General features: G+C 39.2%; 1 protein-coding gene across 1 annotated transcript in view; it reads right to left on the minus strand.

Moving 5' to 3' along the window:
* Positions 1-7,267: 7,267 nt before the first annotated feature.
* The window catches only part of DAP (death associated protein), a 52,213-nt gene continuing 39,331 nt past the window's right edge, over positions 7,268-20,149 (minus strand). The window contains exons 3-4 of the mRNA XM_068196749.1: positions 11,738-11,780; positions 7,268-10,029 (exon numbers count right to left, since the gene is read on the minus strand). Coding sequence (XP_068052850.1) covers positions 9,910-10,029; positions 11,738-11,780 — 163 coding nt within the window. The 3' untranslated portion in view covers positions 7,268-9,909. The remainder of the gene's footprint in view (positions 10,030-11,737; positions 11,781-20,149) is intronic.

The raw sequence follows: 20,149 nt of genomic DNA on the forward strand, positions 1-20,149 counted from the left end.
TGCTCAGGGTGTGGTTTTCTTAGATTAAGCATCACCAGCAGATGCAGTCACATGTGATGGGGTAACCCCACACACTTTATGCCTGCTGCAAACTCCAAACATATCCAGTGGTCCAGAACAAAAGACTCTTTTTGCCCTCTCTTCCAGCAGCTGCTCACCAGCACAACAAGCTCTCACAGACTCTCCTGGTGGCTGGATGCCTCTGGTCACCAGAAATGCCTCATGGGCCGGGACTCTCTGAGGTGCCTGGCCCCCAAAGATTGTGCAAGGCTGAGAAGTGGCCCTGGCAGTGGCCCTCCACACTCCTATGTCAATAACACTTGGGGATAAACCTCAAAGACCCTCACCAAGGAAGGGTACAGAGGCCAAACTCTGGTCTCCCATGCTGGCCTCTGGCTAAGACCAAAGGCTGTCCACTGCATCATCCAGAGAACTGGCTGGGATAGAACAACACCAGGAGATTCGCCTCTAATAAAAAAGGATCTTGAGAACCTTAAAAATGCTTTCTAATACTTTGTAACAACTTTTAGGTCTTGTTGGTGCTCCAAGGCATCAACATTTCCAAGGTGCATTTCTAAAAAGGCTCTAGCATTTTCCTCTCAAAAATATAAAGGCTAAAACAACTCAGTTGCTGTAGCCTCACACCACTGATTTTCATTAATATCTTCCCCAAATTCTGTTCATCAGCATTCCCTCAGTGAATGGACGGAAAAGGCCCACCTGATGCTCAGCATCCACTGGCAGTTTTAGGGAGTGAAGATACAAGTTCAGCTTGAGTTCTCTCCCCTGGATGTTCTCCCAGCCACTGCTTTTAGTCACCTCTCCACACCTGAATAAGTTCCCACCTCTAAACAGTCAAGCACACCACAGAACATTACCAGTGGCTACATCAAAGTTAATCTGTGGCTTTGTAAGGCACAGGCAGAGAAGCTGGGTCATGAAGTGTCATGACAGCTTGTCCTTGAGAGTGGCAGCAGTGGGGAGTGAGAGGCCAGCAGATGACACAGGCTGCTAGACACCGCTGCCTCTCGGTGACTCCAGGCGCACAGGGATTGAAGATTCCGCTTTAAGAAGCATTTCTGTTAAGTTTGCAGAATAAAATTCACCTCTCCTTTTACACTTTAAGAGCACAGCGGATGAAAGGCAAAAAGTCTTCAGCTCTATGGTCATTAATGCCAGCAAATATGGCTGAAAAAATATACAGGGCTCATATTCATTTCTTGTAGCTTGTATTACCTATTAGAACTATAATGCTATCAAAGTGATGCTCTCCATTTACATTGGCCCTAGCATTTTACCTTGAGTACAAATGCTAAGCTATCAAAATTGAGTGCTCAAAATGAATATGAAGGTGCTATCTTTACTCAGCCATCTTTCAGAATACTAGTACTGCATCACTAATGCTATTTAGAATTGTTTCTCAGGGTAATTGGTACATCTCTTCTTCCCCCAAATGCTGTGCTTTAATCTTTTCACTCTATAATCTCAGACACAGAAATATTTGAATTTTCAGAACATAACAATAAATCAAGAGTGAAGTTCTTGTTTGATTCTGACTATTAAAAGCATTTCAATAGCACCTGCAAGCTGAGCTGACATCTTGCCAATTGTTTTTTAATCTTGCTTAATTATAGGCAAAGCAACAGATAAGTGAAAGAGAAACTGCAGAGCAGTAACCCTGGGACTGATTTTGTAAATAAACAAAGGATATAATGTTTAAAATACAAATTTATTTATAATGTTTATATCATTCCTCAAAAAGGGGCTGTGGTTGGGCTTATACTTGTTTCTGCTGAACAAGACTGTACACTTGTTTACTAGTAAATGAAAAATTAGGATCTTTTCCCCTTAGTTATTAAAATCAGGTATACTGAATTATACAACATGTATATGTTTAGATGTACACATACACCTGTGTGTTAAAACAGTGATTTCACCCCCCTTCTATCTCATAAGCTAATTTACTCTGAAGCATTTTGTTCAATTGTTTTCAAAAGAACTCATATTCTCACTCTTTTCTTCTTTTAGAAGAAATCTTTTCTTCTTAACTTGCTGTTCCAGCAAGGAGCACTGCACAGACATGTGCTCCTTCTTCCAAGGAGCTCTGTTGAATTCCAGTCCCCTATTTTTGAAATCATGGGGCCTACACAATGATTGGGTCATATTTTGCATGACAAATTTCATTTCATGCCCTGAAGCCAGAGCTTCATAACACATTTGTGAGTCAGGAAAAAGCCCAGAAATCAATGTTTAAAAAGTGGCTTAGAAGTGACCAAACTGCAGAACTGAAGACAGGACACAGCCCTGTAACACTGGTATTCCTCTGCAGAACTCCACAAACACAACTCACATAAAGGAAAGGATCTGCCCACAAATCTTCTCCACCACTTTTCAGGTTGATAGACCTTACAGTGTTTTAAAAGACAGATGTTTGGAGGTCTCTACCTCATGTAAAATACCTAGTTTGACTCTCCAGTCCTGCAAAATAAATCTGAACTTACCTTAATTCCTTGGAGAGTACCACTGAAGTTAACAGGACTATAAACAAAGTAGAAATCCTCTAAAAGACTGGTGGCCTGCATGGGATGGGAAAACAACCTGCCTTGAAGGAGCCTACACTTGTAGGAATCCTAAATCTTCCAAGAGAGATCTTCTCAGATGACACTGGTAACATTTTCCATACTTTTTAATGTATCAAATCTGCCTTTTAAGATTCTTTTTTATCCTGCACACACTAACAAAGTAATTCCTATTGTAAAGGACCAGCCATCAGAGAGTGACACACATGGCACACCATGATAGCCAGGAAGGAACAAAACCAGGTGCATAAACAAACTAAACATATGCATGTAGGGGAGATGAATATTATGGGTCATGATAAATAGTCAGATCGAGCTCAGTGCTTTCTTTAAGTATTTACCTTAGCCACTGCTGGCTGGTGGTGAGCCAGCCATCAGCATGCAAAGCACAATTCTAACACTGTGAAGTGTTCAGTGTGGATGTTGTAGGAGCTCTTTGGGGCCACAAAAAGCAAAGCCTTAACCAAGATCCTCATAACAAGCTCAGTTGATAGGTTTATTTAAGGCTTCAGCCTTTCATTCCAAACCCCTCCAGCTGTCACAACTGCCACATCAGCAGCAGACTAATGTTTATTATGTTCTGGGTAATAAATCAGGCCCTAAAAGGAGAATTCTTGCATTTGCTATTCATTATCTCTTGTCCAGAGGGAAGGAATTAGGTAAGGAATTAGCTTCTGATGTAGGTATTTTTTATTAGCAACTCAGATGTTAACACTAGCTACCTGCAAAAAAGATGTTAAAGGTTTTCACCCAAACTGTGTGTTCCAAAGAATCTGATCTCCCATTGCTTAATACCTCTGGGATGAATGAAATCTTACATCCTAGTTTTAAAAACTGACTCTTCTCTCATTGTAGGGACATACACTCACACACACAAACGAATATTAATTAGGTCTCAGTTCAACTAGAGTATGTCTTAGTTCTGCATCCTATATCCACATACATGCTGCCTTTTGCAGTGAAGAGAGATAACATATATTTCTTTATGCTTACCCTTGTAGGTTAGAAGAACCAGATTTCCCTCATCCAAAGGCCTCTTCAACACAAAAAGATTCAAGGACATGCAGATTTACGAATCAAAGAATTGTCCTCTCAGTATGTAATTAGGCATGGGAAATTGAGGTCACTGAGCAGCATAAGAAATGGCCAGTGTACAGTTCTGAAACAATATGACAACTCTGCTTTTTTTCTCATTGTCCTCTAACAGCTTTACAGAGCAGAACTGAATCCACTTCTGTGCTGATCCAGTTACTGTTCTGCTTTTAATATTTAAGGCTTTACTTCTCTAATCACAGCTCCTGTTCACTGCTGATTTAAATACACCAGAAAGTAAAATGAAGTGTGCAACATTCCACTGGCATGTGCCCCAGTCTGGTGGTCTGAAAGAGACAAAGGCAGATTATCTTTATCTTCCTCAGAGATACCATTTGAAAAATTAAATATAGCTTACGATGGGGTGCACATCTCGTCTTAGAAATAAGGCTTAGAAACAAGGCTTTTTTTTTTATATCAAGTGAAGTTTTCAGTTAAATACATTAGGTTCACAAGCAAGTATAAAGGAAGGAAAAGGTGATGCCTCTCTTCCTTCAGACGCAAACACTGGCACACTTGGTGCAATTTTACTCTGAAAGACATTGAATATGTGGTTTCAGTCACATCTGAAACATGACATTTGTCATTTCAGCTGCTACCAGCATACAGAGATAAGCGGCTAACTCTTGCTTTTCATTTTAACTAAATCCTCTGTTCTATATTTTTAAAGCCACTTCTGGTTCAAGAGAGAAGCCAAGTGGGTTCCATTGTGACCCTAAGATTAACTCAGCTGGCCAGAGCATGGTGCTAGTAACACCAGGGTTGTGGGTCAAATCCCCCTAGGGATCATTCACTTAAGGACTGGACTCACTAGATCCTTGTGAGTCCTTTCCAACTCAGAGTATTCTGTGATTTGGCAACTGTGATCTCATTGCTGTGCTCTCCAGTTCACTTGCTCCTCTGTGTGTAACAAAGTGATGTCACTATCCAACATGGTATCAGATACCCACTGACACCTGAGCAGCTACCACACACGGCTCGTAAGAACCCGTTGTACACACCTTCATAAGCTGCCACTTGCTTCTCTGCCAGAAAGGAGGATAAAAACCATTATGCTGAACCAGCTTTAGTCAGGACAACGTGATACTACACTGAAGGTAACACAATATGTTACCTTACTGACGCTGATGCGAGCTGCAGTGTCATCAGCAGCTAACTAATTTCATAATCCTTAAAATCACCGTGGATTACTAATGCTTTTCTTTTTCTAAAGCTCTGAGTGACCTACAGAATGCCAGACAGTCACGTTTTCTAAAAATACCTCCAATGTAAGCTGGACAGCAGAGATTATGTTACAGGGCTTCTTTCAAGGTCACTTGCAAGATCTATGTTTGCCATGGCTTTAGTATCCTTAAATTCAATTTTGTCATTGGCAGCATTCTCTGTTTTCCAAAAAATCATCAGCAACCATGCATGCCTGTGAGCTCCAAATAGTAATAAATTACATTCCCAAAAAGGGTATCATATTCTTTTTGTCACCTCTGATGAGCATTCTGAAGGGAAGGAAAACAGTCATTGCAATAGAAATTACTTCTTTGTTCACAGAGTGCTTTGTCAGATACAATACACTCCACCTCTCCTCTCAGGCCTCATACCTGAATGCTAGTGCTTCCATTTTATGATTCAAGAAATAGTATACACCAGCTGCAGTCTTTTCTCTGATGGGGGATGAAGAAAATCAATAAAGGCACAATCTTGAAGGAGACCCAAAAACACAGGGACAAGCAAAATACAAATCTCCAGCTTCTTAAGAAACTACCTTTACTTATTTTATAAAATAGAATCATACACAGCACTTACCAAAGGTTACAGCTACAATGCTGATTTATTTTACCCATCTACTGAAGAAATCCCATGATTTACTGCTGCAGACTTGACTCAGTTTCTTCTTGAGCCAGCCAGTCACTATGATCTGCATCCTTATATAGCAGATAACGTTAGCTGTAACCAGCTATATTTAAATGTCTTTATCTTGTGAGAGGTTTGTGTGCAAAGAATTTAACTTAAAACAGAGATTTGTCTTAATTCTTTACGTCACTGCAGCCTCTGACCAGCAACATATCCCCCTGCTGGAAAGGAAATTGTACCCATACTGATATCCCCACGTTTTCTAAAATGCAATTATTTGTATTAATCCAGCATCTTAAGGCATTAGCCTAGACTTTAATATAATTCTGAATGTAACATACCAAATCTGAAGTGGACACAAGAAGTGCCTTATAAAGCCCACACCTCCCTCCCCCATGAAGATGGTGAATATTCAGAATAAAGGTATTCCAAAGGGATAAAAATGTATGTCTGTTCATTCCCTTCACCTTTGTATGGAAAACTGCTTTGAGTATTTTTATTAAACAGCCCGGAGCATACAATGATCACACTACTGTGGAAAAAAGTACAAGACTTCTGTTTCAAGGCATTCAGTGACAAAAGGGTAGATCATACTGTTGATATAGAAGTAAATAATTTCTAATTACTAATAACATTTGCAATACTGCTGATAACAAGGCCCTGAAATTTGGAGTAACAATGGACAATGCAATCAACAGCATGCCTGACATCATGCACATGTATTTTCCCAAAATTTTAATGAAAGAAGATATCTTTTGAATAACGGAGCATCAAAAGGAGGCTGAGAGGAGACCCTATTGCTCATTACAACTGCCTGTAAGGAGGTTGTAGCGAGGTCTCCTCTCCAAGGTAACAAGTGATAACATAAGAGAAAATGGCTTCAAGTTGTGCCAGGGGAGGTTTATATTGGGTATGAGGAAAACTTTCTTCACCAAAATGGTTGTCAAGCTTTAGAACAGGCTGCCCAGGGAAGTGGTTAAGTCACCACATCTGGAGGTATTTAAAATATGTATGGATGTGGCTCTTGGGGACATGGTTTAGTGGTGGACTTGGCAGTGCTGGGCTAATGCTTGGACTCAGTGACTTGAAGGGTCTTTTCCAACCTAAACCATTCTATGGTCATGTGAGCGCAGTGTCTAAGGACATAATGCTGCAATAGCCCCAGGACAGCAGCTATCACATCTGCACTGTTCCACACACATTTGCTGCATTATATACACACTAGACATGCACTGAACACGGGATGCCCAAAGTATCAGAAAGGGCCCAGAAACCCAGAAACACTGCAGCAATTTCTCCACATTCTTCAGCAAATGACTTATGTTACGGCATGCATTGTGTAAACTGCAGCTTTATTAAAAGCTTGCCACCTCTTCTGATTACAATACTTGTTTTTTTTTCTGAAAGACTAGAGCTTGCAAAGCAATGGAAAATGTTACATTTAGTTTTCTTTACCATCCTGGTTTATTACCAGGGTTAGTTTCTCTAGCTTCACAGGGGCTGAGCGAGCATCTCCAATTTCATAGTGGAAAACAGCAACTCCCATTCTAGCTGGTAGCATCTACTTTTTATTTTACATGAGACTGGACTATTCAAAACAGCTCATCCACTGTGTCATAAAACTTCATAATAAATTTCACTATCTATAAAATGTTGATTAGTCATGCAGCAATCTGTAATAAAATCCCATAAATGCCACAAAGCTGCACCCTGCTGATTTACATTGCAGAGAAAAAAGAGCCCAATATAAACTTCATGCTTTATTGTTGCATTATTGCCACATTGACAATTACAGCAAATTTCTTTTGCAGTTATTTCAAGGTAACATCTGAACATCTCCTGTGCTTATATGCTATTGCAATGTATTTTAAAAGTATCAATAACTATCAGTAAGAAATCCAGTTCACCAGTTATGATTATTTTGGAAAAGGCAATGCTTTGGTAAGGACATCTATGTATAAACATGGATACCTCCCAACAATATATAGCTTTCATACAGAGACGTTTTCTAATCATGTACGAATTTCTGCCCTCTAAAAGCCACTAAAGCTATCTTAAGAGCCATATCTCAGTGTATAAACGTACATATCTATCTAAGTAATCAAAGACAAAAATCAGGTATTGTCTATATATGCTGTATATATTGCATTAACAATCAGGAGCAGTAGTTTGTAATTTGAGAGCATCCATGCTCCTAACTTTTACTGTCAGAATGGAGATGGAGTATGGCTTTCGAAACCGTTTCTACCTATTACAAGACATGGAGCAGAGGTACCCAGCCCCACCTCACCATGTGCCTCCACACTGAGGTTTAGTCTTCCACTGCAGCCAGTGGAGCCAAGAGTGATCCAGCTCATCCTGAAAGGCTTTGGTCAATGATGCCATACCTAAGCTCTGCTGACTCTCCTGACTGCACCACCACTGACAACACCAGGCTCTAGATACTCCTTCAGGCACAGCACGAGGCAGAGCTGAATCCCACCCAGCTCCCCCTCAGGCCAGCAGGTACCAGAATGGACTGTGATGATCTGCTCCATTGCTGACACAGCACACGGACAGCTACGGCTGCACCACCAGCTGCCTCCTGTCCTGCGCCTGCAAACATTCCTGCCAGCAAACCATCTCCTGCAGAGATTCCAAGAGGCTCACAATGCTACCCTTATGAATGAGTTGCTCAGGTGTGAATCACTTGTACGCTCATAAGCAGCTACAAACAAGGCCTCTGCTGCACCAACATCAGAAACAGAAAGCAGATTTGAAAAGTTACGCATATTCTAATACAGAATAATTCTTACAAACAACACTCGTTCCTTAAGGCAAGTATGGTTTCTAATCAAATTGAAAATAAGGACTGCATATGTAGATTGTACATCCTTCCTTGGGTTTAGAATAAATATGTCCATGAATGTAAAACATCATTTCCATTTCAAGCCTACGAAGAGATGGAAATGTCAGGTGCCTCGCTCCCACATGAAGTGAGTTGCTCCACATGTGAAAAGGGCCATATTTCCCATTATTTCGTTGCTGTTGTTTTAAATCAGCTACTCAGGAAATAATTATTAAATCTACAGAATTTTTAAAAAATAATAATTTTTAAACTTTCCTCACTGTTTTTTTTAACCATAAATGAACTGATAAAGCCCCAAGTGACCCTAAAATATCACTGATTTGCCAGGTGAATGGCTGCAACATTAGCTCCCACTTTTTGACCTCTTTAGAAACTTTATAAACCTGGAGGCTACCAAAGGCTGTATTGTATTTATAGTCAGTTAAAAACAGAAGGACACTTTAAAATAGATAAAATGTATAAAATTTTTTCCTGGTTTTTAAAGACGTGAGTTACGGAAGGAAAATGTTAGAGCTAAGTGATTTTGAACTGACAAACCACATGATTTAATTATCTGGTAAAAATAAAACGATTGCTCTATTTGGAAAAACTTTCTTTTTACTCCCTCATATCACTACTGTATTTCAGAATAAGAAGTCTAGGAAAAAAAATGAGGTACAAAAGAGATTGGATCATAAACATATTTACTAATGTTACCTCTTAGTTTCAGAAGGTGATCTCAATCCTAAATTAAAAAGGATTTTTGACCAACTTATTTTAAGTTCAATACAGAGGTCATGAACTCCTTCAGCTTGTTATTGGAATGTGAAATCATCACCTCAGAAATACAGCCCCCAGTGAGACCCATGAGATTACAAATTAGTTGTCTACAGCAGCATTCTTGTAATTCTGATTTCTCTCTCCTCTCCATTCCCACAGACAACTAGAGGGAAAAATCTCAGCAAGATTGTGCGAGTGCAGAGGAGTGTAAAGAAGATTTAGCTGGATCTCTGCCCACATGAGAATGTATGGTGGCCCTATCATCATCTCCCTGGTTGAATCCAGAGGGCACTGGGGTGTAGCAGTGCAGGATACTGAAGGCTGCAAGGGTTCTACATAATCAAGGCATCCACTGACTTCTGTCTCAACACACCCAACAAACTCCCTCCAGACAATAAAGGTACCAGTACAAAAGGGCTGTTCTTCCTTACTGGCTTAGCATAAAAACTACATTAACTATCTGCTATTGTGAGTCCACAACTAAAAGTACAAATTTTAAGCCCATTAATCATATTATTCATAGTGAAGTTTTTAGCTTGGCAATAAGAAAATCTTATAAAAAAGCACCCCTGATCAGCAAATACTCAATACAGAATTTTCCATCTGGGCTAACAACTGAACAATGTCTTCATTCTTATTAACCCTTGAGAATTAAAGTAAAAGAAACAGCGTATTATTTTAGATGCCAATTTTACAGATTTGACAGTGTGAATACTAAAGGGTTTTTGTCTTCTCTTGAAAACATTCACTGAGAGCAGGTTGGCAGCGATCCTGACAGGGAGCTCATTTGCGAGGCTGGTGGATGTGCTGTTTGACGTGCTGTGGGTGAGGAAGCTTTTCCACAGAAGGATGCGGTTTCTGATGAGCCACCTGAGCTGCAGCTGGAGGGAAGTCTTTATCACCCTGTTTGAAGAACACAGCAGGAAAAGTTTAAGGAATCTTAAAAGTGTACTTTCCAGTTCAAATTGATGTAAATTCTAAAAAAATGTGAAATTCAGATAGAAAAGAGTGTTGCATGTTACTTTGGAGTCCCCCTGCACAGATTCTATTTTTTTATTCTTTTTTGCCAACTTCAAAATTTTTCTTATGCAAGCTTTACTTCTTCAAGTTACACACACTATCCAATAAAAAGGTATCTTAATATGAACCTAGGGAGGAAAAAAAATATATATCCTCAGATGTGTTTGGTTTCCAAAAAGCCACTAGAAAGAATAGAATATTTTTAAAGTAAGTTAAGGCAGCATGAAAAATACCTGCACAAAAAGACGACCGTAGGAATCAGAATTGTAAAATGGCCTGGGTTGGATGGAACATTAAAGATCATCCAGTTCCAACATCATGCCATAGGCAGGGACACTCTCCACCAGACCAGGTTGCTCAGGACTCCATCCTGAGGGATGCAGTTAAGTCACCCCAAAGCCTTCTCTTTTCCAGGCTGAACAATGCCAGTTCTTTAGGAAGAAAGCAGGATCTAAAACTACTTATGATTCAAATCTCAGGGACGGCTGGCTTTTAAGTGTAACATGCTCTTTTAACCAGGTCTGCTAGTGTTAGCTCTCAGGTGCTGCTGCTGGGCAGTCTCAGTCCAGGTGTAACCCATATGTGACCTATTTACCATTGCCATTTCTAGGGTCAGTCCCATGAGGCTTTCAAAAAGCAACAGAAAACAAAATACTATCAGTGTTCAGTGACAGGGGGACAACAGCACCACAACTTCCCCCTTCAGAAAGTGGGACAAACATATCATATGCCAGAAACTCTGGGCATTCCACTGGCTCACAGGGCAACAATGTTACACTGTTTTGTTTTGGTTTTGTTTTAATCAGGATGTTAACTTGTTACATTTTATATTTTTTTCTCTACTCCAACTTGCTTCCAGTGTTCAAAAACCTGGTCTCCTCACACTCGACATTTTCTGCCTTCTCTCCCCTGATGCTGCCAATTGCCCATTCCTTAAGGGCTAAGGAAAATGGCATCAGCTCACTCTTTCCACCTATGGGATATGACACAAGCACAGCATCTTACCGTAAACCACACTACAACCTCCAGTGATGTAAGATAACCACCACATAAAGCCATGACAAGACCCTGCCACAGTGCACAAATTACTGATCACAGGATTAATAGCTAGTTAATACTAAGGATTTACAGGTCCTGCCTGCTCTTAAAGTCCAGGGAATAACACCCTGAATGCCAAGTACCCCAAGGCACATATGGCAGCCGAAACACACTATCTTCAAGCATGTAACCTTACAGGCAGGAGGGCTGCTCCTCATCACAGATCAAGCTACAGCAGCAGTTTAATATGCAGCCACTTCCAAAGGAAATGAATACAGTAATATCTAGCTTAGATATAAAAAGATGATCCAATAAACTTAAAGTGCTAAAATTCAAAGAAAAATATTGGAAATTATTTCAATGGATAATTTCAATTTCACACAAACTCAGAAAGAATGCTCAAAGGGCCTTACATGAATATAGAAAACACAAAGCCTCCTCTCACAAAAGAGGAAGGGGTATGAAAAAGATTAATTTTGCTCTGATTGGAGGTAATTCTGAAAAGCTTACAGTAATTTTGCTATGACTGAGAGAAATTTACTGATAATCTTACCCTAGCAATGACACCGGAGATGAACACCGCTGGCTTAGGTGGGCTGAAAAAAAGAAGAGAGATTATTTGTATCAGTTATTTAGAAAAAAAAAAAAAAAAAGGTGGTATTTTTGGAAACTGATTAATATTTCAAATAGACAAGACAAGACAAATTTCCTCTTCAAATGACTACTGCCTTAGTAGTACTTACTGCAGCCAAAACCAGATCTTTAGGTTTTGGCTGCTATTGCTTCACATTGATTGTGACAGCAGTAAGAGACTAGTCCAACAATACTGCTTCTTAAAGCTGAGTCTTTGTTTGCATTAGTTTCTTAATCCTCAAATTTTATACATAAACTGCCAGCAGTACTTTAGGCTTAGTGCATTTGTATTGCACAATGAAAACTGTAGCTGGACTAAAGTCACTGCTGTGTTAGAGAATAAAATAAATTTCAAGTTTACATCTGTCAATTGAATGAATGAGGATTCTGAGTCTCAGTAAGAGCAACGCACTGTACTTTAAATCACAGATTTTCAAGCAGGTAGTCTACTCTTTTTCTTTTTCTGTTACAAGAAAAAGAAATGTGTCTGTAATCAAACAAGTATTAAAAAACATAAAGCAAAGCCTTTCCTGGTTTCTCATATGCAGACCCTCCATCCACACCAACAGGAATAGACTCTCCACAGCCAGAGTTCTCTGTAGCTTGGTCAGCACGAGCCATTGGTTTCCCTGGGTCACTATCTCCTGAACTGACCACCTCTACCTGGAGGCCACAGCACAGCCACATCCAACTGCTCGCCCTGCTGGCACTGCCAGCGTCTGAATTACAGACACTCAGCAACCTTAGTGCCTCAGGGCAAGTGAAACCACACATCTGCATGGAGTCTGCACAAGTGTTGGGACCTGGAGCTCCAGAGAATCTCCACAATAGGGGTAATTCTCCTGTAAGAAAACCATGTAACGTGAGGCACTACAGAGGGGAGCGGAGTGGGGAGCTGAAGGTGTCCCTCCCCCTGAGAACATCTGTAACTGAGGACTCAGAGCAGGTCCATTAACCTGGACCACAAGAAGGGTTCTACCCTGAGATGTTACAGCTCACGAGGCTGGACCAACGCAAAACACACACAAATCAAATGACTTACTAGAGGAATGATAGTGATTACTATGATGCACTTTACAACTACATAGCTTGTAAAAATTTATTAACATGATGTTGTGTGAAGTTAGGATAACGAGCAGCACAGTATTAGACTTGTTATACTGAACTCATAAATATTGCCTGGGCACTTTTTAAGTCCTGGTATTGCTACTCAGTCTATGAACAGCCTGGTTATTTAACAAGGCTCAGCAGCCCTCCTAGAAATTTTTAAAAAGCTAGAAAGACAAGGTTAGAAAAAAAGGAGAAAGGAAGGAAAAAAAGGAGAAAGGAAGAGAGTTCTGCTCTAAAATACTTCCATGGAAGAATAACAGTGGTATTTCCTGCCATGAGAAATAACATTTTAATAGCTGTATTAGACTTCTTCAATCCAATTTTCTGTCAGTACAAACTAATAACGAGCAAAGATCAATAGCAAAACACTTCCATTTCATTCTAATTATACTGAGCCAATTAGTATGTTACAGTCTGCATGAAACCTACTGGATGCTGAGTAACAAACTCAAAGAAATAACTCTGACTGAGAAAATACAGATGTACTGCAGTGTCTCAAGGTAAAGTTCACACACTTATACCATGACATCATAAAGGAAATGAACAGTAAATGAAAAAAAAAAAAAGTATAGCAATTTATTCTTCAACTATACATGGAATCTGGCTTTAGTAACACTCAGAGAAACTCTTTTTTGCTTGACATTGTATTATTAACAATACTGGGCAGTGAAAAAGTCAAATCAGATGGATGTTTAAAAAATATTCTTAACATGACCTTTCAACGTTCATTATGCTTTGATGATGTATGAAATTCCAATCAACATTTCCCCAACACAGCCTGTATTTGCTGAATGTGCCACGAGCTGTTCACCAACTACCACCTGCTATGTGGTCCATAATTCTTGCTTTAAAAACAAGTGCAATGCTCCATGGCTTTGGCCAAAAATTAAAAGCACAAGGAATCTCTTGCATAATGGTAATTTTGAACACATCTTTTACCATTGCAAATTGCAAAAGTCTGCTTAGAAATCCTGGTCTCATGTTGAAATGTCATGCTATTAATATTCACAGGACCCAAACTTGCAAGTGAAGTGTTAAGTCTCCCAAGTACATGATAGAGCTGGATAGAGTTAGAATATTTGGCAGATTTCTGTACTTATTTATTTTAATTGTATGTTCTTTTGTCTCAGGAATTAGGCTGAAGATTCTGTAAAGATCATTGTCATTTTCAGGTAAGCTAAAATCTAGTCTGAGGTTTATGCTTCAGGTAATACTTCAGAAGCAGCTAGCACATCTTTATAAAGAAGACAAAAGTCAGCAGTACCATTTTCCTAGTAAAAACTACATTTTTCATACACAAAGCCTTCATCTTGAACACCATCATGACATAACATATTCAGCCTTGTTTGTATGCAGTGGGCTCTGTGACTGTCTCTAGTTACACTGCCTTGGAAACAGGACACTGATTAGGGCTCTCCCACAGGTGTGTGGTAAGCACCGAAACACCTGACTTAGGGTTCATGTGGCACATTCTAGGATAGTGCTGACACCCAGAGAACAACCTAACAGGAAATCAGAGTTGCAAAAGGAATGTACTCTCAGATGCAGCTGGAATAGTTTTCTCCTTGACTTTCCCCCTTGTTTGTCATCTTCATGGATTTTTGAGTGGAGTCTCCCTGCTCCATACTAGATTTCCAGCTTTTAAATGGAAGAACTAATGGGAATGCTGACCTGGCTTCCAGCTCAAGTGCCTCTACCCTCCATCCAAAGATCTTACAGAAACCCTGGCATTTGTTTCTGGCTGCCTCAAGTTTCCATGATCAGCTGTATGTGCACACAGTAATGAGGCTTCACCTCTCTATTTAACTCATTACACAGGAAAAATGCTTTGCTCCTACAGAAGACACACCACCTTAATAGGAAGCTCATTTCAATGTATTAATTATCCTTGTAGCAGGGAAAAAGACCAAAAGCTGGCCAGAAATTAGCATGATTGAGCGCATTGCTATTTATGTCCTATGTCAAGCCACTGGCTTTCCTTGTATTTTTACCAGATTACATTGTTTCAAAAAAATCCTTAAAAAAATTAATATTATTCATTATCTTTGATGATCTATAGAACCAGAACCAGGCCACAGCATATATAATCACACATCTATACTAATGAAGAATTTAACAGATCAGAGAAAGGCCTGGATAACCAGTCACTGATTCATGCTTTAATTTCATTCCTAATGAGAGAAAGCTTTCCACAGATGAACTTTGTCATAATAAATTCAATCTCTACTGCCAGACTCCCAAACCATGGACTTGTGGACACAGATTAGCTGCCAGGACCATAACTCTGTAATTGCACTCTGGGACATCTACTGGGACTGCAATGTTGCAACATCACTCATTATCTTTCCCAAGAACTTCCTGAAAATAGTAACGAAAATGGAGAACGGGCACAGGCTATCATTGCTACATTTATAAAACACGTTTAAGTGCTTTAAATTCTATTGGTGTTTTATACAAAGCACAAGTTACATTTCTAATATTTTGTAAGCTGTGATGGTTGTTCTGAGGATATACTTAATCTGATGAAAATCGGTTTGACAGATGTTGTTTTGAAGTTGCAGTATTCCTTTGTCTAGGCATCAGTAAACAAGAAAGCAAAAAAAATATTTTCTGACAAAACCTGATTTTGTTTATACATATATGTGTTTTACAGCTATTTAATGCACACATTTATTTAAAGTTAATGAATAGTCACAGCTGATACTTTGTAAGGAACACAGTTTTGTGTTTGCCAAGACTAGTTAGTGTTTGTGTCAATACTTTCAGGGCAAATTCTTATTTTGTTATAACATATGGAGAAAAAGAACACATCTGTTAAGAATGAAGTGTTCAGAGAACTTACCCTGATTTTACATGTCCAATGCTGCACCTGTTTAACATCAGATTCTCTACTGGATTCATTTGTCCTGACTGTTCAAATAGAATAGATTTCTATTATTCCATAATACTTAGCTTGAATAAGACCTTTATCTGACATGGAAGGTAAATCACAAAGAAGATGAAATAACTTGAAAAGATCATTAACTAGATGAAATGAGGCATTAATAATACTAAAATCTTATGCCTTCACCTTAGAGGGATTGGTTAAACAAAGTATGACAGACATACTATAACGACAAACACAGTGACACAGGAGGAGTTACTGTGAAATCTCCTAGGGGCCACACAACACACATTGGACAGATGAATATTTATCCAACTCCATTAAAACAGAGAATCTGACTAAATCAGTTTTCTAATACAAAAGGGAAATTTACATTTATCTGTATCTCTATCTATAAATGCAGTGAACGTGTGCACATATGTGCAGAGGCTGTGCATGTATGCACACAGAGATGACACAAATTCACAGCTGTTTCAGAGTGGTCCCAAATGCAGAACAAAGCAGAGCACATTGTGGGGGAAGGATGAACACCTGCAGCCACTCTGGAGTTTGGTGCATCCAAATTGCCCACTGCATCCCTTACCTGATGGGATGGATTGGATCTAATGCTGGCTTCCAGCAACAATTTGAACAGCAGATCCAATCTGGAGGAAGGACTGTGAGCACTGCTCACAGTGCAATCCAAACCAAAGGGCTCCATTCAGAGTTGACAAAACCAGGAAACACTCCCACACATCGTTCCTGTCCACACAAACATAAAAGCTCCTAATATGGGAAGTGGGTCTCACTGCAGCCAGACAGTGCAGAAGATGAGTGCCCATGTACACTGGTGATCAGAAAAAACAAAATAACATACCAACACAAAGAAAGAATGAGAAAAAGCAATAGTTAAAATAGTAGCTCACAGTATACCTCAATTAAAATATGGTATTCAGGTCAGGAACACCGTAAGTGAAGAACAAGAGCAGAAAAATAGATGGAAAAAATAGCTGAGAGAGCACAAAGAACTCACATAAGGAGACAGCTAAGAACTCTTTGCATACGGTATACAAAGGAGTAGGTAATATTGCTCTCATTTACCTTCTTTACAGTATAAGTAGAAAAGTGACACTTGCAGAGGACTACATTTAAAATTATTAATAGCAGATACATTTAAAATAGAATTAAATGTAGAACCTCCTCAAAATACGGCATCAATCTCAAAATTTCCATGATGCCAAAATTCCAAACAGGTTAGCCAACTTTAAAAAGGACAAAATTACATAGATGCAAGGTTTTGTTAGACTGGATGATTTTTTTTTGTCAAAATATGTTAGACGAAAGTTAAATCATTAAAACTGCATTAAACTAATCTTCTAGATGGAATGATTCATATTTATGATTAAAGAATGGGAATGATTCATATTTATCTTTTCATATCAGGTGGAATTAATGGTATGTCTTATCACTGGTGACCACTTTTTGTTCTTTTGAGTAAGCCTGGCAAACAGATACATGGAATCTATACGTGTTTTTCAAAGACTTTGGAACCACAAATTACACAATCTTTTTTAACTATCCAAGAATAATGGTGGAGTTTGTGACTTGGTGTTTCCTTGTTTTAATCAAATCATTCACTGGCATGTACTGTGAATCATAGTTGGCCTATAGCTGTGGAAAGCAAAGGACCAATTTCTGTGTAAGGCATGGAGAAAGCAAAGCAGAAATTCCTGCAAACCAAAGAGATTACAACACAGAACCTGGAGCTGCACCCAGCTCCCTGACCCTTCAGGCAAAGGCAGCACACAGACAGCATACCCTTGCCTCTCCAGCACCCCAAAACAGCAGGGACTTGAAAAATGAGCAGAACCTTCCACTGAACAGCTTGCCCTTTACTTCCCTGCTCACTTCCGAAAAAACACCATTCACTTTCCTCACTATTAACATAGACAAGCAAAATGAAAGCTGTGTATGAAATACTATGACCTGCAGTTACCCACTGATCCCCAAACTGCTCCCTAATGAGAGCAAGTTTTGAGGGTTTTTACTTTTTACTGGCATTATATTCACTCCATGAACAGGTTCTCCAAGTATTCTGAGCAGAATTTCCTTTTCAGTCAACAAAACTTTAATCCTGCCCTTCTATTTCTGCAACTGAAAGTATTGTGCCCAGTTGTTCAAATCATTCACCTTAATATTCAAGGTTGTTTGGGAATTTGTATTTTCTGGTTATGAAACATGAACGTTAACTAGTCTTAGTTTCCATCTAATGCTTCTCTAAAGATGTCCAGATATGTCATTACAGGGGTGCTTATTTGAATTTACAGAGTTGCATTTGATTTTGGCATTGTCTGCAAAAATAAATTCCAAGATGATTAAAACCACACTGAGATGATTAAAATCACACTACTCAGCAACAGAATAAAACTAACAAGCACCCTGCTCATCAGCTTGCTTGAACTAATTTCCTAATGGTTATAATATATTTAGGTTATTAATTTTCTGGACAGAAAAGTAATAATTAGTCTGACTGACTACCAGAGGGAAATGTTTTAGCTGATTGCATGGAGACATACAGTATCTGATATTCTATGATAATTTATTGTGTTGAGGTCATTTATGTGCCAGAGCTTTCAGATCTTTAAGATCATCCACAGGATGGCACTGTTGAACCTCAGAGTCCCCTGTAGATGAAGCAGGGAACAACCTCAGAAACATCCAGGTGCTGCAGCAAATACTAAAACGAGTAAAAAGCAGTACTTCCCCTTGATGACAGATCTTGACGAAACACACTACATACACAAAAATACACAACTTTCTTACACATACCTACAACGGGTGCTACTTTGGGATACAACTTTCCTGCTCTTGTGTCTTAGGCTGTGCCCCGATAAACCCCAAGAGAATGCAATGCCCTATCAGAAAATTTTAATTACTATTTGTTTTGCTATTCACATACAAGAAAGTCGGGTGTCCTGATCTTTTAATGAGGTGGTAAATGACTGGCCATTACATTTAATAGCAACTGATTGACATTCATTATTCTTACATTCACTATTAAGGCACTGCAGCATATGGCCTGATTAATCTCACCAGCCTCTCATTCATCTTTTGTTTTAGTTCATGTATAACCCATAAAAGGAAATTATTTAAGAAAGAGATCCACCATCTCTTATCTATACTGTGGTACATGATATTGCTATCAGAGAATAAATTTCTCTTTCATGCTGCCTTCTGATCACAAAATGAAGATTTAAGTATTTCACCTTTTCCATAGACTCGGAGGATTTAGAAATAGTCCACAATTCTCCAATTGCTGGTTGATTTATAAAGGTTCCATCCTGTTATTGCAGTATCTCCATTAGCTCTTCGTGAACATCAATGGCCAACTTTTCACATACAGCTACTGCAGCATTAGCCCACTTTTAGTAATCTGTAACTACTTAACTGTAGAAAAAAGAGAAGTATTTCTTCTTCTTGAAGTAGACATAAGTAAGTAAGTGCTTACATAAAGTAAGTAGTGCTTAAATGGTGACACCACTCCAAGGAAACTCTAAAATAAAGAATAAAATAGGGTAGACTTCAAGCATTTGCAAAATTACCAAAGACCATGGCTCAAAAGGAAGAGAAGACCAAATCTTCCATGTGTATGCCAGGTGCTGAAGTGCATCCCTGTGCATGTTCCCATGACAGCAATGCACTTCCATACTGAGAATATCATGACCATGGGCCTGCACTGCAGTATCTTGGCTACAGAGATGTAGGAGCCAGTTGTGGCACTGTTGTACTCCTCCATCTCTCAGCAGATGAAAGATGGAGTGCAACTGGAAGAACAGCTTGATGCTGTACTAGGAATACAGGATGTCAATGCAGTGAGAAAAACACAAGAAAATAGAAGCTGAGAAGGTGAAAATCTTATAATTTCTGCCCAGGTGAAGCTGTGTTTGTCTCAGAGCCACACAGCAATTGCCCAAATTTCCCAACCTCTCCTGTTAAGAGCTCATTACCTGAATCTTGCTCTCCAGTGTTCCACAGTATTAATCACTCAGTAGATGTGCACCTCTCACTCTCCTACTGCTTTGAGCAATTGCAGTATCATTTCTCATTATCCCCAAAACCAGTGCAGACATGAAGTCAAATATGCAGGCATCTGCACATGCACAAATACTACATCACCATCCACAGCCATGCAACTGTAGTGAGGAGCATTCTTAACCCAATTTTACACTGTGTATTCTGAATGGTTTCCATTCTACACTCGCACCTTACTGTTATGTGAAGCTCTCCAAAACAAATGTCTCTGCCCAGAGCACAAGGGACCATGAGGAAGTTCTTGACCATTTCTACAGACCACTCCTG

Source organism: Anomalospiza imberbis, chromosome 1 (assembly GCF_031753505.1).
Source record: "Anomalospiza imberbis isolate Cuckoo-Finch-1a 21T00152 chromosome 1, ASM3175350v1, whole genome shotgun sequence".
Lineage (NCBI taxonomy): Eukaryota > Metazoa > Chordata > Aves > Passeriformes > Viduidae > Anomalospiza > Anomalospiza imberbis.